The sequence below is a fragment of the Parasteatoda tepidariorum genome, chromosome 9, assembly GCF_043381705.1.
Source record: "Parasteatoda tepidariorum isolate YZ-2023 chromosome 9, CAS_Ptep_4.0, whole genome shotgun sequence".
NCBI classification, from domain to species: domain Eukaryota; kingdom Metazoa; phylum Arthropoda; class Arachnida; order Araneae; family Theridiidae; genus Parasteatoda; species Parasteatoda tepidariorum.
Window position 1 is genome coordinate 87,446,669 of NC_092212.1, and position 24,245 is coordinate 87,470,913.

The following is a 24,245-nucleotide window of genomic DNA, read 5'->3' on the forward strand; positions in this document are numbered from 1 at the left end:
AATCGCTACAAAAAGCCGTTTTTTTTATTGTCAAATTCAACTAAAAAAATATATTTGGAAATAATCTTGAAAAGAAGAAAAAACGATGAAGTAATACACTAATGATTGTTTCCAAAATGATGGTAAGGTTAACATCTTTCAAAAAAGAAAGAAAAATCTTGAAATCTTATGAGGAGAAAACATTTGTTTTTTTCAAAAATGGCGGGAAAATGTATCGAATTTCGTTCCGGTTATTTGGTTTTCCGGTTTTCTGATTTCCGGATAACGGGTTCTGTACTGTATAAGGCATAATATCAGTACATTATAATGATTAGACCAATTTATAAGAAGCAACGTAGTTTTTTATTAATGACATATTTTGCGCGAGTTTATAGGCAATACATTTAAACACACATGTAATGTGCTTGTATTTGGGTGATTTTTTACATACTTCACTATTTGTATTTATTTTTAACGTATTGCATTTCAATGTTCACCCATGGATACAAAAGCGAAAACCTAGCAAACCGATTTCAGCTACGTAAAAACAGTAAAGCTTTGTAGTATATCTGATAATTAAGATTTTACATGGAATCTTATTGTGCGTCTAAAAATTTGGCCAGATACTGTATGGCATTCATAAATAAATAATGCACGTTTAATCATATATGTTTTATTGTATTTTAATTATTAGTATATGCTAATAATTAAAATACAATTTAACAAATTGCGCTGACAATGTATAGAGACTGTAGCATGAAAATTAATATACTAGATCAACGAAAACAATCTCTGACATATAAAATAGAGATTCAGTTAGAAAGTCTATGGGAAAGAACTCTGTCACATACAATAATAAATATAAATTAAATAGACAAAGAAATATGGTTAAAATAGGTAAAATGTAATTAGCCAATAATAAATATCTGTACCATATAATCCCTGTGGCAGAATTGCAGCGATACGGCGACATGGTCGCAGAACGTTAACAGAGCTCTTGCAGAAAGAATTTCGTTTAATTTGGAAAGTAAAAAATTTTTTAGTTTTCTTTTCTAAAGAAATTTACACGTCATATTTGAATCATGCATTTTGATAATCTCTTTCTGACGCGCTTAGTTTAAGCCGATAGTATCGTCAATCGATGTAATGTTCCGATTGCATTTTCGGCAGTTCTTGATATTGATTTTCACGTGGTTTTTAAAATGTCTCGATTTATTTCAAACACTACGGAAAATTCGAAATATTTGCTTTTTAAGGCGATGATTCTATCGATGTTTTGGCAGTTATTGCTAAAGATTTCTCGATAGGTTTTATATCCGATATTTTTTATACGATATTAATATTATTTATTATTCATTGGAGTAACCCCTTTTTGAAGGAGTCTAATTCGTGTGATTTCGTCTTGGATCTTTTTTCTTCGATAACGGATGTCACGATTTTTAATTCATTTTTTTTACTGTGATGATTATTTACAAAATGCGAAGAAGGAGATAGTTTGTGCGTTACTCCCCCCCGCTCCCCAACAAAATGCGAGTATATCACCTATAATATTGGAATAAAAAAGTATTAAGGGAGAGTCGGGTAGCCCCGCCCACTGTCAATTTCATATATATAGAATATTTTTTCAAGTCAATGGGCCATCGGACATTAATTGTTATATTAAAAAAAGATTATTTTCAAAGTTTCAAGTATTTATGCAGCTGGTAACATGGTAAACAATAATTTTGAAAATATGTTGAATACAGTAGTCATGAAGTTAAGAAAAATTGGTTGAATGTTTCGATTAAAATTCATTTTAATACTGAAATAATTATTTTTTCTATACAAACAGCATTAAAGTATGTAGTCTTAAGTTTAATTTGCACAAAGAAAGAAGTTTATATGTGAAAAATTGTTCGAGTAATTACAAATTTACAAAAAAATTGGATTGCACATGAATGTCAGGTATCACCGCCCAATTTTATTTCGTCGATAAATGTACAGTTGCAAAGATCATTATTGCTTCAAATTTGAATGTTATATGCATTTTTAACAACAATGATTGTTGTTATTAAATGATTGTTATTAAATGATAGAATTCACTAAAAGTATATAAATATGTAATAAATAAAATAATTTTGTGATAAAAATGATAAATGAGGTTTATCTACTGTCAATACATTAGTCATTTTTATTTACACCTGAAAAAACAGTCAAAAAACATAATTTTTGTAACTGGGCGGGGCTACCCGACACATTTTGAAAAGAGCTGAAAAACATGCTTTTTTAAATTTCTATTTTTTTAAGTTAAACTATTCTTTTCTGGTTTATTCTTTTTGCATTATTTAATTAGATGATAAAACAATAGAAAAATACAAAAGTATTGAATTATTCAATATTATACATAAATATAAGCAATAGTCCTTAAGTGGGCGGGGCTACCCGACTCTCCCCTACATGTTCAATTAAAAAAAAATTGTTTTTGTGCACAGTTATTTTGTTATTTTAAATTAGTAACATATAAGTTTGTTATTAAAAATATTTAGCAGAAAGACATTAGTGCTAGACAGTGATAGTTTGAAAAAATTCGGCCATGGGACACATAATATTAAATTAGAGTGATAATATGAAAATGCTGTTGCTTAAAGTAATCAAGGTATAATTAGAATAGTCATTAGTCTTATATTAGAGCCTGAAAATAACAATGCGGAACAGAAAATGCAACTAAGAACAAATACGCGAAATATTCTAATGAAGTAATGTGTTGGAGTCTCTGCATATAATTATATATGTCTCTTTTGAAAATTAATGTGCGTGAACTTACCTGAAATATTGCATTTCAAAGTGACAGGATCGCCATCTTTAACCACCTGGCTCTGCAAATGTTCGATAATTTTGGGTGGTTTTCCCCCACTTTTCTTTTCGGCAGAATCTTTTTCTTTCAATTTTCCTGAAGGCAAAAAAATTGAATTTTGAGAAAATAGTTTTTCAGCATGGACAGTAAAAAAATCTAGTAGATTTTAAGAAATAATACAAATTTCATGATAATTTTTGCATAATGTACTAAATATTTTACACACAGGGAATTTTAGGAATTTTTTTTCTTCATCAAACTAAGAAAAACTGCAATATTTCTCAGTTATGATTGATATTAAGCATACTCGAAATGTCATGAGTTACGAATATTAATAGGCACTATAATTAAACTATGTTCTTAATTTAAAAAGAGCTTGTCTGAATAAAAATAAGCTGAACATTTTAGAACAAAAAAAGTTTTGAACTGATTTCTATAAATGAGGTTCACTTCGTCATGTAATAGTAATACTTATTTAAATATTCAATCAAGCAAGCGATAATCTGTACAAAAATTCTATTTCAATGGCAATCTTTTTTAAGAAAGATTCTCAATTTTAGGGAATTTTCTAAAATGTACAAAAACCGTGAGAGTTTTAAATAAGTCAGTAGACCAAGAGAAACTGAAAAAATGCAGTACAGATGGCAGCTATGGTTCCTGTTTAGTACTGATACATCAGATAAAACACTTTTATTCCATTTTCCTAGTTTGCCAACGAAGCAGTTATGATTCAAATGAGTAAAAAATTCATAATTTTACATTAGGTATTTAGGAGGTCATAAATACAGGATTTAAAGAAAATCCCTTCACATTGCATTACATTAGGCAGATTTTAGGATAAACTAAAGTTTATAACTAATTCCTTTTAATCGTTAAAATGGATACTTCACAATTTTTTTTTTTAATAGTTGACCCTTTAAGTCATATTTTATCCTTCAAACCGAACCCTTCACAAAATTATTATTTTGTAAGATGGAGTTAATAGCGTATTAAATTCATAATTTCAAAACTACAACTCTTTAAAGGACGAAGTTTTTGAATTTTTTCTCACAAAAATCGTGAATCCAGCTAGAAGAGCCTGGATTTTGCGGTAATTTCAGATTTAGAAAAATTATGAGAGGATTCTAAACTTCTCAAAAACGACCTTTTACAAAAAGTCAGGAATATCCCCTCATTTAAGCATCATTGAACTGTATGATAAATAAAATACTTCAAACAAAAAAGTTTTTTGGATATTCTAATGAATTCTTTCTTTACCTGTGACGCTAAGTTTGCATTTGGTAGATGAGGCTCCTATGGAATTTGTTGCTTTACAGACATATTCACCACCATCTTCTGGATAAACTTCTTCGATGGTCAGTGTTGCCACCCCACTCTTATATTTCAAACTTATTTCTTTAGAGGAGTGAACCACCTGAAACAGTGAAATAAAAAAGCTTCGTTAAAAGAAAATAGTTAATATGAAACACCTTTTTAAAGTCAGGCTTGCCGATAATAGTATTGATAACAATAATTTGTTAATGCTTATTAGAGTTGAACATTTCGTAGTCGACAATTCTCCTCTGAAAACATTACTCATTCCTGTAACAAAAATGTCGATAGAGATATAATGTTGATTATACCATTTCTGTTTGTCAGATTTATAATAGGTACACTTCGCAAAAAATAAACGAATCACCCTGTATAAATTAATAGTTAAGATTGAATAAGATTTCAGGGGGTAACTTCAAACATGTTAATCAGTTAATGCAAATGATGTTTCAAAATCCAGCAAAAAAAGTAGTTTTTCTGAAAAAAACGCACCTTTTTTCTTGACGTATTTGGATTCTTGACACCTGTTTAAGAACTCAAAAGTTATTAACTTAAAAGTTATTTTTTTAATGCTTTCATAAATTCTAGATTGCTTATTCGCATTACACTAAAAATAATTCTTAGTTTCTGATTTAATGGTATTCTCTGGTTTAATGATTCAAAAAAAAAAAAAAATTCAAAGTTTTGGAATTTCAATCTTATACTTCTTTNCCACTCTCCCCTATTGATAACAATAATTTGTTAAGGCTTATTAGAGTTGAACACTTCGTAGTCGATAATTCTCCTCTGAAAACATTACTCATTCCTGTAACAAAAGTGTCGATTTAGATTTAATGTTGATTATACCATTTCTGTATGTCAGATTTATAATAGGTACACTTCACAAAAAATAAACGAATCACCCTGTATTAATTAATAGTTAAGATTGATTAAGATTTCAGGGGGTAACTTCAAACATGTTAATCACTTAATGCAAAGGATGTTTCAAAATCCAGCAAAAAACGTAGTTTTTCTGAAAAAAACGCACCTTTTTTCTTGACGTATTTGGATTCTTGACACCTGTTTAAGGACTCAATTAAAAGTTATTTTTTTAATGCTTTCATAAATTCTAGATTGCTTATTCGCATTATAATTCTTAGTTTCTGATTTAATGGTATTCTCTGGTTTAATGATTCAAAAAAAAAAAAAATTAAAAGTTTTGGAATTTCAATCTTATACTTCTTTTTACACTAAAATTTTGAGAGTTTATTTTCGAGTGTAAAAACGCGTCGTGTGATCATGACATACTGAGGCGATCTTTTTTGCGTTTCTTTTTTCGTACGGCAGTTTGATGCTATTACGTTTAAACAATGCGCAATACAATAATAATTAAACAATACTACGGATTTACTATTTTCATACAGCTCTCCATTTAAGTATGTTGTAAACTGATAATATGTACAAATTGTTGACCAATGGATAGGTTACAATTAATGCCGCAGCTAAGGTGATAGAGAGTTCTGCTTTCAATGATATGAACCTGGTTCGAATCTCAGCGATGGCTGGTCGTTACGAATTCCGCATCCGGTTTGCACCGACAACTGTGTTGACTTAAAATATCTTCTGTGTTAGACACGGATAAAGGGCCAGAGTCCCCTTGCAAGTGGGCTAACCATGGGAGGTTTCCGTGGATTTCCTCTCCACTCAACACAAATGCGGGTTAGTTATATCAAAAAGTAATTTTACCATAGCAAATTTTTTCCATTACTTTAGCCAGGAGTTCCCTTGTCTTCTGGATTGGGTTCAAAATGACAAGGCTACGGAGTAGAGCATTAGTTGTCGTAAACCCGAAACATTGGGTCGGCTGTTCAACGATGGTTATAAAATGAAATAAAATTAACCACGCATGCTCTTCTATTAACCCGCATATTCAAGTTTTGGTCTTATTCTTCGGGCTAAGCTATTTCAAAATGGATGGAATGATCTTCATTTTGCGATGCAAATGAATGTTACCCCTCACAGTTTATATTGAAGGCAAACAATATTTCCGTCCAGTTGAAAAAAAAAAAGAAACTTACCGTTCCGTTCTTCGTCCATTCAACTTGTGGTTCTGGGTCACCCGATACAGTGCACTTGAGTGTCACAGTTTCGCCATCTTTCACTGTTCTATCTCCCAATGTCTGGTTGAATTTAGGAGGAGTCATTGGTTTGTCTTCAGGGACTGAAAGAGAAAATTAATAAACATATCTACATAAAACGTGATATTTTGTGGTCATTCATTAGCTTAGACAAATTCTTAAGATTTTAAATTTATTACATGGGTCATATTTTTTGACCTCTAATGGATGACTGATGAATAACTCCGTCTTGAGACTTTCGTCATATTAAATAACTTTAAAATCTTTTTTTCCCCCTAAAATCTTGGGTCTTCTCATCAGACTCATTAGAAGTTATCCCATTTCATCGCGAACGTGTGTCCATCAGCGATGTTCTGAAGAACTTTGTTTTCTAGTTTTCCTAGATAAAAGCATCAAGCAAGCTTTTGCACAAATTATTCCAGAGTGTCCAAAATATAAATAGTAAAAACATTAGACGGTTCTTTCCTTGTCCTAAATATATTTTGTTTTGTAGATTTCATCGATTATGAGGCTACAGAACACATCTAGGTAACGAATATTAAGGTAATCACGAAAGGAAAATGAGACGCAGATTGTTTAAACTAGAGATACTAAAAATAAATAGAAATTTTTGATATTTTGATGGAAAAAAAACTATGTTAAAAATATCAAAATTGACGCCCACTTCCTAGCAGCCTAAGGATTGTAGTCTGATATCATTGAATTTCTAGAAAATATTTTAAATGTGTGTTTTGATTGAATGCATTCTTTTAGAGATAATTGACCGACTTTCGGAAACCGCTTTTTTCTTGTTTTTTATTAAAATCTAGTAAGAAACTTACGAAGGAGCTCTTTGGTCGCCGTTCGAGATCTGGTCGGTGTCCCACCCTCCGTGTCTTTCTTTCCGTAAGCTTTCTGAGTTCTCTTCGTCGAGTCTGGAGCTGACAGTCTTGCCGAATCTGGTGCTGACAACCTGGTAGCTGCCGCAGACAGAGTAGCTGACACTGGATCTTTGGTAGGCTTTGAAAGAGCTGGCCTAGTTTTGGTCGAACTATAAAGGGATGTCGGTGTTGCTACACGCGGTGTAATGGCTGGAGATTGAACTCTGGAGGGCCCTCTTCGATCTGTGGAAGTAAATGGTTATTTGAAATTATGCATTGCAGATTTATTTTCAATTAAAATTGAGCAAAATTGGTTTAAAATAGTCAATTATTTGAAGCGTTCAAAAAATATCGCAATGTTTTAGTTATAATTGAGAAGCTTGATCCAAAAACCAGGCAAATTTTTTAAAATTTTAATATATTTTTGACTGTGAAAGAAAAATCGGTATTTATATGTTATGTTCCGTCCATTCCCAAATGTCACCAATTAGGAACCAAACACGAACCAAGTCGCCCAGCGAAGCGAATGACAAAACAGTCAACGGAATAAAAGTCGAAAGTTTTCAACTATAAACAAATATTTATTAATAGCTAGCAAAACAAGTTCAACTATAAAATAATATTAATGAATTTTAAACAAAACAGTTTCACCCCAAAAGGAATGCTTATAATAATTGGCTTTTCTAGAGTACGGTGATGTTCTTGAGCATTTGCTCCAATGGATCGTTTACTCCTCGTCTCCACATTAAATTCAACGAGGTACGACTCCAAATGATGCCAAAGAAGTTCTCCGATGCTCCCCTTATGGTTGTGAGAAATTTGGTGAAATCAGGGCTCGAAAAAACTCAAAACTTTTACCCATCCCCGAGGACGGCTTGTCGAACAATGTACCCGTCCTCCTTTGGAACTAACCCGTCGCTTCTAAATAAATAAAAATATAATTTTCTCTTATTTATTACAAACATTTATATAAATTGCACAATGAATTAGTAGTTACTAGGATTACAAATACTAGGATAACATTATACAGTAATAAAAGAAATACTAGGTTACTAATAGTAAAACCTAGTATTTCTATTATGAAATAATTTATTTCTTTGATGAAATAATTTAAATAACAAAGGTTAAGTTATCTGTCAATTATCATGTCAATTTATCCGATGGTACTGCGTTTTTTAAATGAATCAAATATGACGTTTGCCAGTTCCACAATCAAGCCAATGATTTACAGAGGTTTCTGCACAGAAATCTGAAAGAGGTTTTCCATTTAGGTAGATGTTCATAAATGCGTTTAACGCTTCTTGTTTAAGACCAGTAAGTAATGTGTTTTTTTGTAAGTTCATTGCTGAAAAGCCCCTTTCAACCGCTGCAGTACTCCCAGACAGAGAAAACATCAATTCCACCATGCGCAGTATGTTGCTGTATTTCGAGATTAGAGGGTCATTTTAGAAGTGAGGCGCTAGACTCTTGTAAGATAACAAAAATTGAAAATGTATCACCAACATTAACGGGAAACTGGCCGTCCACGCGGACGTCGGATTCGAGAAATTCGTTGTCCGCGGCGAATTTTTGACCGCCGAGGACGGGCGAACGGGTGGTTTTTCGAGCCCTGGGTGAAATTCTACATTATTTGGCGATTTTTCGCTTGCGCCCGGCTAACGGAAGAGTACCAAAAAATCTTTTCTATCAAGGCAAGAACTGTCCATTAATGTAATCAGTCGTCTGCTATGTTTTTAAGAGTGTGAAAAAAACTACATGAACTTCTTTTTTAATTTCACTTCAGTTTTTAAACACCTTGTTTTAGCACCAAGCTCCAGCCCACAGTAAGAGTTAACATTACGCGTAATCGCAATATAAGGTTACAAGTGAGAGCGACAAGCACTCTTAAGGTAAGATTTCAATGTACGAAATGGATTACTTGTTATTGCTCTTATTAGTTGTATATTAAATGAAGCTTCAATTGTATTTTTTTAACGTAACATGCAATTTAGTTTTATATCGAAATAAATAATTCCATAGAATTGTTACGGTTGTTAAAAATTCTAATTTTAACTCTCGATCCATTGATTCGAGCTTCTGAACGAAAAAATATGAAACACTTATTGTTTTAGTTTTCATCGTATCATTTATCAAAGTATCTCATTTTTTTTTTCTTGGCATCATCTCCCGCGCAGCTCTAAAATTGAAAGATTTCAGCCGAAAATATTTATTTCGGTATAAAAGTATATTATACTGAAAGAGATAAAATAGTTCATTAAATTTGCAGCTTAATCACGGTGATGACAAGCATTCCATTTTTGTGCTATTGCATTTGAAATCATTGCTCCTTATCATGATCTTATTTCACGATTATGAATGTAATAGACTAATTATAATCATAATAGATGATTAAATTGCACGCAACAATTATAATAGACAATTAAATTGCACTGGGTAAGAATAATGTGATATTCAACTATATTTTGTCCGATTTGGTGCAAATTTAAAATGCATAAAGTGCATAAACTTTATAATAAAATGCATAAACTTTAAAGAAAAAGGAACTATGAGTGCAAAAAAGAGATTCACCTTCTACTCTTACAGTACAGGTTGTTCTGTCTTCTCCCAGTGTGTTTGTGGCAGTGCAAATGTATGTACCAGAATCTTCTACAGTACAGGATGGTATTTCGAGGGAAACTACACCTGCATTATAGGCTACACTGTACTGGTGTTTACCCACCTCTCTACCGTCTTTGAACCATCGAATCTGAAAAATAGAATGGAGTTTCGAAAGTTACAAAACAGTTCCATTCCATAACACGAAAAGTGAGATTTAAAACCATAAACTTTAGCATTTAAGAACCTAACAGTAGAATGAAAGAATTACTGTCCATTAAGAGCTAATAAAAATAAGACTTTTATATGATAACCTGGAATAAGGTTGCAGAACCATTTTCGGAAGAACAATGTTGTCTTTCATGGACAGCGTTGCTAAAAGTAAGCAGCTCAATACAAAAATTGTTTAATAAGTTGTGGTAAGGGTACTTTTTCCTCTCCCCTCGTATAACCATCTTGAATTTAATGAGGGGAAAGAGAAGGAAAGTTAAACTTTATGATATAGACAAGCTATGGTATTGTTGCACATGCATTTTCATTGGCACCAAAATCATGTCTATAAGATTGATAGTTAAGAAGGTATAAAAATTTATGAAGAATGAAAATTGCAATTCTTGGATTATTATAGTTTCAACTCGGTACTAAAAATGTTTTAAATTCTTGGGGAAAAGATAGAACATTTTCATAATACAACTTTAAATTTAAATAAAAAAATAACAGGAAATAAGCACATTTCCCCTCATGTTCAATACAATTATCACTGTCAACTCTATTTCTCTTAATTCTGTTAAATGGGTGTGTAATTGGAAAAACACTTTCAGTCAAATTTATCCATAGTTTTGCATAAAATACTACTTTCGTTACATATATTGGCAAATGTACATTAGTGAAAAAAATACTCTATAATATTTGATTAAAATAAAATAATCGAAAAACATTATTTAAATACTAGTAAAAATGAAATAAAATTGTCTTCAATTTAAAATTTAGTATTCATTATATAATTTTTTCTTAGTTTGTTTTATCCTAAGTAGTTTAGTAACATCTAATGATTATCTAATTACATTTTTTTAAAAGTAAATCATTCGTTCATATTTTCAATTTTATTTTTTAGTAAATGTGTTAAAATGAAACTAGAGTTATTTTATACCGTTTTATCAACCAGTAAAATCAGAGAAAACATTGTGAAAAAAGTGAATCTAGGAAGTTTGGGTACGGTTAATTCGATAAAGATTTTGGCCACACATCGAACCTATAAAAACTTCAATTGTTACAGTATTAAACTACGTTTAAATATTTATCGTAATTCGTTAGGTGTTGTTTTTACTGTGCGGTTATAAAAAAGGGAATGAATCTCTTACCTCAGGAACTGGTTTTCCTTCTAAACAAGCTAAAAGTTTCACACCAATTCCCACTTGAATGACACGAGGCCTGAGCATGAAAGTAAAAAGTGGTGGACAGTCTTTTGGTTCTTCGTATAACACTGGCTGCAATTCTTGCCTCTTCCTAGAAATGAGTCAAACACTTTTTAATTCTTTTAATGGGGAAATGATTATTTCTAACTAAGAGATCATAAAAAACTTCTTGTTCTGACGGTTTTAAAAACTACTTAGTCCTAAATTAGTACTTTTTTAAATTTAGGAGCGAGTAAATTTAAAATTACGAGTAAATTTAAAATTACAACATCACATTATATAAACGTACATCATATAAACGTACATCACATTAATAAAACTTCTTAGAATATTAAGTCTGTGCACATATCGCCTCGTAAGCATAACATAAGCGGAAGAATACACCGGAAGTTTTCTAAATTTCTGGTATTAGGAAGTTTTTTATTTTTTGTATTCAATCAAACATCCATAAAATATCGGACGAAGTTTTATATCAATATAAGCTAATGAAAATTATTGGTAAATCAAAATGTTACATTTTACGGTGAATAGTGGCTTAAAATGTCTGATAAATTGAACACATTTTTGGTTCATTCTAGGCTGAACAGTGGATGACGAATAACTAATGAAACATTTATATAGGCCCTATGTGGGCTAAAGAACCTAGGCTGAATCAGATAAAGCTATATATCTGCCTACTATTAAATATGGGGCCTATATTGATAATGGCCATTTTACTAAATAGGTGTCCGAGTTATACTTCTACTAGGGTTATAATCATTCAGGGTCGAACATGTTTTATAATCAATATATAATTAGAAAACATACCTGACTGGTTCGTCCAGAACTATCTTTGGAATGTCAATTGGAACAGCTATAATGAAAAAATAAATAAATTGTTAATCATAATTTTCAAAAAAAAAGAAAAAAATATACATGTTACTATTTAGAATTAATAAAATAAGTAAAAAAAATCTAAAGCAATACCACATCGAACTGTACTGATTCAGCGTTGAACCCTCTATGAGCTCTCAAAAAAGGTGCTACCCTACTAGTGATGTTCCCGAAAAAGGTACTAGTCGCCCAGTCCAAAAAACAAAGTTGAAATGTAAGAAGCTATTGAACGCCATAACTACGTGAGATAAGGCAGCTTTAAGGCAATTTTTTCTGAGAACTTTTTTCTCTATTATATTCTTTTAAAATGCCTAAGAAGTGAAAATTTTTGTAATACGTTTATCGAGGTTGTTTGAATTAAAAATATATCGTGTTAAAATCTGTGTACCTGAACTAAAAGAAAAAACAAGTCAAAAAGTCTTAAAATCGGTGTAATAGTTACAAATGTAATACAAAAATATGCATGCTATTAAATATTCTGTAACAGCTAATAAAATTATAACTATTTTTTTAACTTTATTTTATAACCGTCGTTGAACAGCAGACCCAATTTTGGGTTTATGACTACTAATGTTCATCTCAGGACCCTTATAATTCTGAACCGATCCAGACGACAAGGAAACTCCTGGATCAGTACCCCCAGAGGTATGATTTTTTATGAGAATGTGGCGGACTTTGACAGATTTAACGAGCACCAGTCACCATTTACTACACGGGGAACTTTCAGACTGCGGGGATCGAATCCACGACCTCTTGGACGTGGACCCAGTACCCTACCAACCAGGCTATCCAGGCCCCAAATTATAACTTTAACTATTATCATTTCTGATGATGAAAATACACAATAAAAATATTATTGGTGAAATAAAAGTCGCAAAATGGTGATTTTAGGTGTTGACATCAGTGGCACACAATATTACCATTTGTAATTCAGAATGCAAATTTCATTCTGAAATGAAAATAATTATTGCCGACAGTGATACACATCAATATTGCGACAGATAATTGAAGGTGTAAATGAATTTAAGACAGAAATTAAATTTATCAATACTGACAGCGATGCACAATGATAAAACGACTGTTAATAATCGGTAGTAGTTTATGGTACAGAATAAATGCGTTATTACCAGCAAGAAGGTATCATTGCTGACAATGAATCACAATAATAGTGCAGTCATGATAGGTAATCGAGGGAGTATTAGATGTTCATTCAGAAACGGTATCATTAATGATAGGGCTGATAAATATAATTACGACTGATAAAACTCGATGGCTGAGTGATAGTGCTTCGCTCTCGTGTCACAGGTCCTGCGTTCGATTCTCAGGCCGGGCAAGGTTTACCCAGCCTTTCATCCCTTCAGTGGGTCCATAAATAAGCATCAAGCATGCTTGAGAACTAAACACTGGGGGTCCACGCTCGGCTGACCATCTAATCAGAACATTTGCTCCTGCACCCCAGAGCCCAAGGTCAAGAAAACTGAGATGGGCACAGTTGGACGTGGCCTTCTAAGGGCTGTCGCGCCACTGAGTTTAATTTTGTAGGTAAAATTCGGTAGCAGCTAATGATATAGAATAAATACGTTGTTATTATCGGAATAAAGTTAAAAAGTATCATTGTTGACAATGATTGTTAATCGCCATTGTATTAAATTATGATTGTCAATCGAGAGTGTAAAATAATTTCAAATCTGAAAAGGAAGATTGCTGACAAACAATGAATGCTTACATTGTACATTAAGGAAGACTGGCTCATCTCTGGAACCGTAATGATTTTCAGCTTTAATGATGTACTCTCCCCTGTCGTCTAGTTTAGATCTGTTGATGACGAAGTAGTAATCGTGACCTTCGTATCTCTTCATGTACTTCACGCTCTGTCTCAGTTCAGCATTATCACGATACCTGCACACACACAAAAAATAAAATCTCTAGTTGCATTAAAATATTGGACCTTTAGTTTACAGGGTTAATAAGTCTAACCTAATCACTATTCATAACAGACTGTCTCCTGAAATAAAAATAACTGACTATCTGGTAAATATTGCTGTTGATGGACTGAGAAGATTTATTATATCTAGGTTCCAGATAAAAAAAAAAGTTCTTAATTTACAAAACTCTCGTCAGGTCGGTCTTGACATAAGCTTCTGAAGGCTTTAACAATGACAAAACTGGAGAAAAATTGTATCACACTACTTGAGAGGAAGATTTTGCGGAGTATACTTGGTGTTAATGAAAACAATAACTGGAGAAGGAGATTTAACTTTGAATTTTACAAGATTTATAAACCCGATATTGTTAAATACATAAAAATAAATGCGATGAGTGATGACAATACAATAAAAAAATATTACTTTTTAGACCCACTGGAACAAAAAAAAAGCGGGGAAGTTCGCGGTTAAGATGGGCTGATTTGGTGGAGTCTGATTTTCTTGCAATTAATGGAAAGAATTAGAGATCAAAGATAAACCGGAAGTCATTACAGTGAAATCTTCAGAGGATGGCTTTGGCCTACATTGGGTTGTCTTTCCAACTATGATGATAATGAAGTCTAATCTAAATTATTTTTCCAAAGTCAGAGAACTATTTACATGGCGATGGTTGATACAGGGAAACACTCATTTATCTTGCAAGAAAATGCTTAATGTGTGATCTCTTATTCAACCGCCAACCAATAGTTCTTACTACCAATGCAGCAGCAGTGGTTTGTTTTTACGTTATTGTTGGCGTACACGTGAACTTCAGTAGCGTGCAGAGAGGGAAGCGCCAGGCTTCTTATCGTTGACAAAGTACACTAAACCTTTCATTAAGGCTCTAACGTTTTTAGTAGTTTAATAACAAAACTTTTATCAGTTAAGCACATAGATAAAATAATTATTTATGAAGATTAATACTTTTTTCAAACAAATGTGACATCAGAGTTTTAATTCATTTTTATCATGATTTAAATCTGCTTTTTTTTAAAATTGCCAATTTTGTTGGGAAGAATAAATATTTGCAAAAGTATAATTTCCGTGTTGGATTATTGTAAAATTAAATTTAAAATACGGATTTCAAGGGGAAAAATATCCGATATTGAGGTAAACATTTATCATGGAAGGATCATTTTATTTAATTTTGCACATTGATATAGATCTAGAGGTCTAGCATAATTAACAGAGAAGGAAAATAGCTCCCTTAACCATAAATCCAGACTTCAAACCGCAACATTATCTCCATTTTGCTTTACTACTAAATCAAGTACAAATATTGCCATGATACTTACCATGATACGGTAGGTGGAGCCGGTGACGTAACTCTGCAGAAGAATTTTGCGCTTTGTCCTTCGTAGCAGAATGTACTCTGGGGTCGAATGACAAACCTTGGAGCTGCTTGAAGACGATCTAAAATTTATGAATAAAAAATATTATTGAAATGCCTCAAAAACTATTTAAACCTCTACTGAATTGTAATATGGAAATGCTTTACACCCTAATGACGGTATCTGTAGTCAGACATGTTTCGTCCTTTCTGGTTCAATTCTTTTCGCCATCTTTCTGGCAGTAGCATGATTATGCAATCATAACACTTTTGTTTTTTGGCCAAAAACTGATCGAGATGATCCCCTAGTTTGACAATTTGAAGACTTTTCTAGCGACCGGAAAAGAGTTTTAGACAGTGGTGGGAAAAACTACATTATTTTTGTAGTTTACTACAGTTACAGTTTACGAATGTAGTTAACTACGACTACCTTTTTTTTAAAATGTAATGACTACAAACTACTTTAGAATTGTAGTGACTACTTCGTTATTTTAATGAAACGAACTTTGCTGGAGAAATTAATTTACATCTGTATAATTTACACTGCTGGAGAAATTAATTTACAATACTGTAGAAATTAATTTACACCTGTATAATTTACACTGATGGAGAAATTAGTTTACACTTGTACAATTTACACTACTGAAGAAATAAATTTACATCTGTATAATTTACACTGCTGGAGAAATCAGTTTACACTTGTATTATTTACGCTACTGGAGAAATAAATTTACACCTGTTTAATTCACACTGCTGGAGAAATTAGTTTACACTTGTATAATTTACACTGCCGGAGAAATTAATTTACACTGCTGGAAATTAATTTACACTTACTTAATTTACACAGTATGTTCAAAATGGTGTTGAATAAAAAAATTGGCTTATATTGAGCATGAAGAATTATTTATTCACGTTTACATGAGCCATTTTGTTATTCTAAAACATTTTTGCTCGAATTTGTTCATTTATTATTCTTCAACTTTTTATCCTCTTCTTGACAGCGAATATTTAAGATATGCTAGGAAATTAACAAATGTACTCGCAATAAAGTGTTTAATGCTCTTTTATTTCCTCTAAGAAATGAAGTACATCTTCCTTCCTTTGAAATAACATCAAATGTTATGTAACATTAAGAGATGAAAATGTGACCAAAATAATAAACTATCTGTCATTCATAAGCTTAAATATTAGTTATACGTGACTCTAAATACGCAATTTTCGTTAACTCACAGCCATTTAAAATTGCATCCAAATTCAACGGTTAGGACTGGAAGACCCAAAAGGGCTGCTGCTAAAATTTGGAAATTGAAAGTGTATGAATTGTTCCCAACGGACAGTTGAGAGCATGGGAAGAGATCCAAGGTTGGCGAATTATCGAAAGATAACATAGCCCAAAACTATACCAACCTCCCATAATCAATATCGAATTTGAAATAATTTGGCGATCCCAAATCATCAAAAAGTCTATTAGAATTAGTATAAACGATGTAACTGAAACAATTTTTGTGGTAAGAAATAAATAATAAGGAGTTATAAATAGATTTTTGGTTTTGATTTAGCGAATTAATGAGCCTACATTAGAATTAAAATAAAAAATTAGCTGTTAAATTGATTGATTGATAAGAAACGAATTAAATATGATATTCGCTTATTATAAATTATAATAAAAATTAAATAATTGATTTAATTCGATTAAGAATGATTAAAAAAATATAAGTTTAAGAGATAAAGAAATTTTAAAGGTTAGGAAATATATGTAATGCCTATTATGGCATCACATCAGCGGTAGCTGATTATGTGGCCTAAGTATCAAGTTGGTCGTGATAAAATTCAATTGAGTCCTCTTCTGGGGAAAAAACGAAATTAATTTCCGAATAACCCAATATTTTTTTTAGTTTTGTTCGTTTTTTACGTTCACATTTCGGTCTGGTCATTATTTTTTTTGTGTTCTAGATTTTGTAGTTGTAATTCAGTGAGTCAGCTACTTAATGTTTTTTTCATATTAAAATATCCCTCCCTCACATAAATAGGAGCAAGCTGGCTAGTTAATTCTTGAATTAATTACTAGCATCTTAAGCATTTGAATAACAGGGGTCGACACTGAATATTACGAGTTACTTACTGGGGGAATTTATGCAGCATTATAAGGTAGAAATAACTTACCAAAATAGAAATCTTGTATCTTATATTTATCCTGGTGTAATTTTCGCAGTGAGCTGTAATTAGCGATATGACCAAAAGGTAGTAGACAGTTCTTCCAAGAATCAGCCTAAGAAAGGAAAAGAAGCAACTTACAAACTGCATTTTAAATGAAACAAAAAAGAAAACTCATTCATAATTTCAGTTTTGTGAGTTTTAGTTCGAGAATAGCACTTACATATTTATCTCTAAGCTCGTCCCTGAATTTAACGTATCGTCTATTTGGAATGCGAATTTTAGTATCGTGACTGAGATCACCCTAAAGGAAAAAAAAAGAGAAAGCATTAGGAAAAAATCTACATTGGCATAGTTTCGTAAAAATATGTTTAAACTATTTTTTTTTTCTTCCAGAATTTACCTTTAGCCAGGGGTGTTCCAGGCATTCGTGAGCTGTCATTCTTTTCCTGTTTCAGGAAAATAAAAAGATTAGGAAATGTGCAAAATAACTTTAAAATTAAACAAAAAATATCAGTGAAAGGTATAAAGAACAACTACATAATAAAAGTTATGATCGTCATATTACTATCACTCGTTCCCCATGGGTCGAATGCTTTTTCTCTCTGGATGGGCTTTGTAAAACGCGACACCATTTCATATCATGCGTTGCAAAAATTGTCTCCATTGATTGTCGTCTGATTGGTTTTTAAATCCTGCCTTATGTACGTGCTTTAAGACGTCTTAGAATACTTTTTCTTCTTCAGCATTCATATTCATATAGAAATCACTGTCAAGACTTATACGTTAATAATAAAAAGAACATAAAAGTACTTTAAGTATGTAAATACATTACAGTTCACTTGGCTGATAATTGCTGAAGAGATTTACTTAGATTAGAAGATAGTTCATCTAATTTACTATAAAAAAAATTACAATAAGAGCTTCAATAATAATCGAAGAAAAAGTTAGAATAGCTGCTAAAAGGAAACATTGCACTAAATTTGGAACACTAAAACAAACTCGAGAAAAACCCAATTTGTGCAGAAATAATGATATCAAAATCTCCGATTAGTTTGTTCAAAATCGCTCGTTGTATGTAACAAAGAGTCGAGAATAGAAGAAACCAACTCTTACGCTTTTTTCGGTACTATCATGAAGAAGCTTTAGTATCGAAGCACAAAAATACAAAAGAAACTACAAACAATTAAACTACAATCAAAGAAGTTTTTTCGCTTTCTGTGAACTAGCTTTTTGTCTAGATGGAAACATGTCGCCAAATCAGAAATTTAAAAAAAAAGTTATTTAAAAAAAATTATTTAAGTTTTTTGTTTGTTCCTAATAACTTTGATTTATTTATCTGAGCGGAAAAGCTTAGCGACAAATTATACTTGAAATCACTGGTTCGTGAGTTTGCCGAAAGAAAAGGGCATTTTAATTACTTTGGTTAGTTAGAATTTATTTATAATATGAGATATTAGTTTAGTTAGCATTACTACACTTTAATTTTTGTTATTTAGCCTTAAGTGCTAAATTGCTTATCTTGTTATCTGATGATTGAGTTTTTGAAAAAAATGTTTAAAAAAAAACGTTTTTTAAAGTTTTCTTGTCTTTCTGATATGGTCGCATGAGATTTACTTAAAAAAAACGGGGTGGAGGGGCGCAAAATTAAGGTTTTGCCCGGAGCGCCAAAATATCTAGGGCCGACCCTGCTTTAAAAGTATAAGAAGCAAAAACGCTGTGTCAAATAAGTGAGGAAATCAGCATAGAAAACAGTTTTTTTATTTCATAACCATCGTTGAACAGCCGACCTAATTTTTGGATTTACGACTACTAATGTTCAACTCCCTAGCCTTGTCATTTTGAACCCAATCCAGAAGACAAGGGAATTCTTGCATCAAGTATTTGGGAGAAATTTGCCTTCGAGGAGGACTTTTTGATTTAACTAACTCCCATTTGCTTTACATGGAGAGGAAGACCAAGAAAATCTCTCACGGTTAGCCTGACTGCAAGGGGACTCTAACCTATGATGTGCCTACCACAGAGGATATTTCACGTCAGCACTGTGATCGGTGCAAGTTGGATGTGGAATTCGTATTGACTAGGATTCGAACCCGATTCACTTGATTGGAAGGCGAACGCTCTATCCTCTGAGCCATCATGGCTCTCTGCATGCAATTAAAAAAAATTACTAAATATATATGGCATCTTTGTATGGTAAGCTAAATATTGCAAAAACGTTTTTAGCAATATTTAGCTTACCATACAAAGATGGCATGTATATAAAAATCTCAATTTGGAAATTTGTGTCACGTTGATTTTTCAATAGCACGGCAGTATTATCATTGTAATTTCTTTTGCATATCTGTTTTTTCACATTGAAGGTGCTTCACTATATAGTATCGAAATGGTTGCATGTTTTTATTTTCACGTTGTAGAGCACAAAATAGATTCTTTCAGAATTTGGATCGTAACTTAGCGGGGGCAAGTTAAGTCGAAAGACACCTGAAGTTATTAGGGTTGCATTTCTTTTGCAAAAGGTAAGATTCGGTTAGTTGAAAGAAAGGTTGTTTACTTATAGTTTATGTTAGGAAGTAAAAAGCTTATTTCACTTACTCTTTGCTGCGTAGAAGGAGTTTGCTGATGAAGTCTTTTCCTTCAGGTGAAATGTTGGTGAAAGCTTCCTCATCGAACTCCCAATCACAAGCGCGGACATTTCTCAGCGTTTCTACGTCACTGTCACCAGCAAAAGGGGACAAGCCGCTCAATCTGCACAAAACAAAACAGATTTGATCAAACATTCACAACTATGAAATAACAGAACATTAACAATTGTTTCGTTACATATGAGTTTGATTCAGTGTTTCAACTTTGATGAGAAATCTTTTTTTTATCACTTCTAAGGTAGTCGTCATTAAGAATAGTTGGGAAAATATTGCCAACGTTAATGCATATTTTTTAAAAATATTTTGCAAGAGAGGACTAAATATTGTTTTGCTTACATTAACCTTAGCAGCTTGCACGCGCTTAGAATAACATGGGCTACCAGGTTCTACACTTTAAGGTAAAAAGGGTAACTTGTAGGGAGAAGTCCCACTAATATTATTTCCATATAGTCGAACATAATGTTCCATCAGAACTTAGCATTGACTAGATGGCAACACTCGATTTTTTAAAGTTGAACATCACCAACTGAACTGATCTGATTTTATTCGCTTGGACGCTATTCTTTATCGCTTTCTACCACGATCAATTTTGGAAGAAAGTTTTTCACCTTTTTTTATTGATTCCTTAACTAGTTATTAAACGAAGTATTAAGTGTTTAACTTTAATTTTAGAATGTGGCGTAAGCACCAAATTAAATTTTATGAAAAATTAGAATAGTATTGAATATTTAAAAAAAAATATTTGTTAAAATGTAAAGCCACATTATTCAATGGGACAAAGTTTCTGGCATTTTTGATAAATTTTTTAATAATTTGGTAAATAAAGTATATGCTTATAACTATTATTTGGTAAATAAAGTGTATATGTAAGTATATAGGAGTCAATAGGATGAAGAAAGATATAAAACATGCATGCAAAATTAATTTACGAGTTAGGAATAAATTTACGTGAGGTGTACGAAACCGTATAATTGGATTATAGATATTTTGTTCACTGGTTGAGAAATCTCAGAAAACATGGGGCTTCATTGATTAAAATCATACCTCAATATGTTCTCAAGGATGCCATGTTTCGGCTATTGCAATATAAAAACATTGCAATGAATTGCAGTTATCTTATTCTCTTAAAAATAAATATTGAGCTTTTATTCAAAATGATGTTCGTTCCAGTGAAGAGCTTAAATCAAAAACAGAAATTATTTTGAACTTTGTGAAAATGAGAGAATTACTTACAGAACATATGCCAGGACACCGACCGCCCACATATCCGTGTAGAACCCAACTGGTTCCCTATCTACAATTTCTGGAGCAGCAAACTCAGCAGTTCCTGTGGAAATTTTGACCACTTCATTGGGATCCAACTTTGTGGCAAGTCCAAAATCAATCAATTTGATGGCATTGCTCGCTTTGGTCTGACACATGATGTTTTCAGGCTAATCAATGAAGAAACACATGTAGAATATAAGAAATTGTAATATATAATACATAGAGCACACATATAGAATATAAGAAATATATAAGAAACTATGTTGGTAGAATGATTTAAAATACCGATGATAACCAAAAATATCGATACTCTTAAACATATACAAATTTTATTTACTTCGCTGCTGAGGAATCATTGGTTTTTTTCTATGGAGTGATTGAATAAATAACATAAACGAAACTAATATTTTGAAATTTTTTCGAGAAGTCACAGACCTCTAAAAAGGTTTATTTTCAAGTTGCTGGAACGAATAGTATCAGGAAAGTTTTGAATTTTGTCTGACTCCAGTGGCGTATTATATTTCTTGGTGAGCCATTTGGCATAAAATTTTTTAGAAATTAAAGTTTGAGTGATTTGATACGCACTTTAGAAAAAAAATAAATTATGGATAAGCATAGTTCTTGTAAGAAATGCTTTAATTCTGACATTCGTGAACATGGCTGTTTTAACAAATGTTTTAGTTTCGGAAAAGTCTGCTAAGGTTTTTTCGGAAGAGAGCGACGAATGATTCATTTCCACTAATTCTGAAACGAAACACATTTGCAAATGGAACAAGATTTATGGTTGTCAAAGGCATTAAGAATAGCAGAATTAAAGAACTTTCTGAAGAAGTTGTTTCTGAAAATGTGACAGTCAAGTACAGGAATGCTTTACATCAGGTGAAGTTTATCTCGCTACCCTAGCAGCAAAATAACTTGGGCCCTCATTCGACCAAGAATCTTGGCTCGATAAGCGTACAAAGGGCCGATATTTTTCTGATACGGGCCCCATATAGAAATGTGTGATTCACCATATATTTTACTGCCCCTTTACAGCCAATATAGGTCCTATATAAAATTGTTAGATTCATCCTGTATTTTATACTCATTATTCAGCCAATATTAACCCTATATAGGCCGATATTGACACTGCATAGGACCAATATTAAAAAATCTACACATCCCAATATGGGTCCCTCGGTGCATGTCCACATAGGACCCATATTGAGCCAATTTTGAGCCCAACTGGGCACAAGGTAGAATTGTTGCAAGGGTTACATATTAAGTGGGTATTTAATTCACATATTTTCCGGATTTACCAGATCTGTCCTGGAAACAAGTAGTAACTCGGCAGTAGTTTAGAATCTAAGGAAGTGGATACTTAAAGATGCGTTACCTTTATGTCCAGATGAATGATGTTTCTTTCATGCATGTGTTTCATGCCTTCACATATCTGCCGCATGTAATTGATTACTTCTGCCTCACTCATGAAGTAGTTGTCGTCTGTGATCTTTTCGAACAACTCGCCACCTGACATGCTGTCGAAGAAAGAAAATGTCAAACACTTTTTTGGAAATTAAAAGTTGGTTTTTAGTATTTTTTTGCGTTCCGGCAAATACATTACCAAAAATTACTCCCAAATAACCCGCGTAAAACATTAGTGAACAGTACGCAAAATTAAAAGCAGACCACTCAGAATAACTTTTGATCTAATGGTCGGATCTTCGCGTTTTAGGTTTCAAACTTCGTAGTTGAAGGGGGGTGATCTCAAATATGCCAAATACTTAGCGCAGGCGATATTTTAAGTTACGAAATCAGACAGAAAAACGAACCTTCTCTGAATAAACATACCTTTTATTCAACGAATTCGGATTTCTGACTCCCAAAATACATTTTACAACATTTTATAACCGTTGCTGAACAGCCGGCCCAATGTTTTGGGTTTACGGCTACTAATGTTCAACTCCGTAGCCCTGTAATTTTGATTTCAATCCAGAAGACAAGGAAACTCCTGGATCAAGTATTGGGAGAAATTTGCCTTCGTGGAGGATTTTCTGATGGAACTAACCTGCATTTGCGTTACATGAAGAGGAAGACCACGAGAAGCTTCCCAAGGCAAGGGGACTCTAACCCATTATCCATCTACCACTGAGGATATTTCACGTTAGTACTGTGGACGGGACCTGCCGGATGCGGAATTGGTACAGACCAATCATCACTAGCATTCGAATTCGGATCACCTCATTGGATGGCGAACGCTTTATCCTCTAACTCCCAAAATATATTTTATTTTATAACCGTCATTGAACAACCAACCCAATGTCTTGAGTTTACGACAACTAATGTTCAACTACGTAGCCTTGCAATTTTGAACCAATCTAGAAGACAAGAAAACTCCTGGATCTCCACCCCCAGAGGTATTGATTTGTTATGGGAACATGGAGGACTTTGCGACTCGACAGATTTAACGTGCATCAGTCGCCATTTACTACATGGAGAGTCTACGGTCGTACCTTACCTCCAGGGATAAAGAGAATACAAGGGCTAGTTCACTCCGCTCTTAGAGCTGAAGCTACGATTTCCCTCCTCATGACGTCACTGTGTCTACAGATCTCGGAGATCGCAAGCAAAGATATGATAACTTTGCATCTTTCTCTTGTAAAAATAAGTTAGACTTTTTCTGGTTATTAGCCTTCAAACTTTACGTAATTAACACATTATTTCCGTTCATAAACATAGTTCAAAAAAAACTTTCTTGGTTATTATATTAAAAAAATACCATTTTAAACTTATAAAAATGTTTTGCTAGTTGGTGAAAATGACACGATAAATACTTTATTTTAAAAAGTTCAGTTTTAACTTTAACTATTAAGAAAAATGAAGGCATATATCGACACTTTTTTTATCTACATATTCTTTTATAA

At 32.5% G+C, this 24,245-nt stretch overlaps 1 protein-coding gene across 1 annotated transcript in view; it reads right to left on the reverse strand.

The window, feature by feature from the left end:
* The window catches only part of LOC107453137 (projectin protein bent), a 236,219-nt gene that overhangs the window by 7,216 nt on the left and 204,758 nt on the right, over positions 1-24,245 (reverse strand). Inside the window, exons 113-127 of the mRNA XM_071185213.1 lie at positions 22,718-22,859; positions 21,310-21,509; positions 20,027-20,179; positions 17,835-17,880; positions 17,655-17,735; positions 17,441-17,546; positions 15,243-15,360; positions 13,710-13,882; positions 11,918-11,963; positions 11,057-11,201; positions 9,669-9,846; positions 7,062-7,343; positions 6,181-6,323; positions 4,070-4,226; positions 2,783-2,908 (exon numbers count right to left, since the gene is read on the reverse strand). Coding sequence (XP_071041314.1) covers positions 2,783-2,908; positions 4,070-4,226; positions 6,181-6,323; positions 7,062-7,343; positions 9,669-9,846; positions 11,057-11,201; positions 11,918-11,963; positions 13,710-13,882; positions 15,243-15,360; positions 17,441-17,546; positions 17,655-17,735; positions 17,835-17,880; positions 20,027-20,179; positions 21,310-21,509; positions 22,718-22,859 — 2,096 coding nt within the window. The remainder of the gene's footprint in view (positions 1-2,782; positions 2,909-4,069; positions 4,227-6,180; positions 6,324-7,061; positions 7,344-9,668; positions 9,847-11,056; positions 11,202-11,917; positions 11,964-13,709; positions 13,883-15,242; positions 15,361-17,440; positions 17,547-17,654; positions 17,736-17,834; positions 17,881-20,026; positions 20,180-21,309; positions 21,510-22,717; positions 22,860-24,245) is intronic.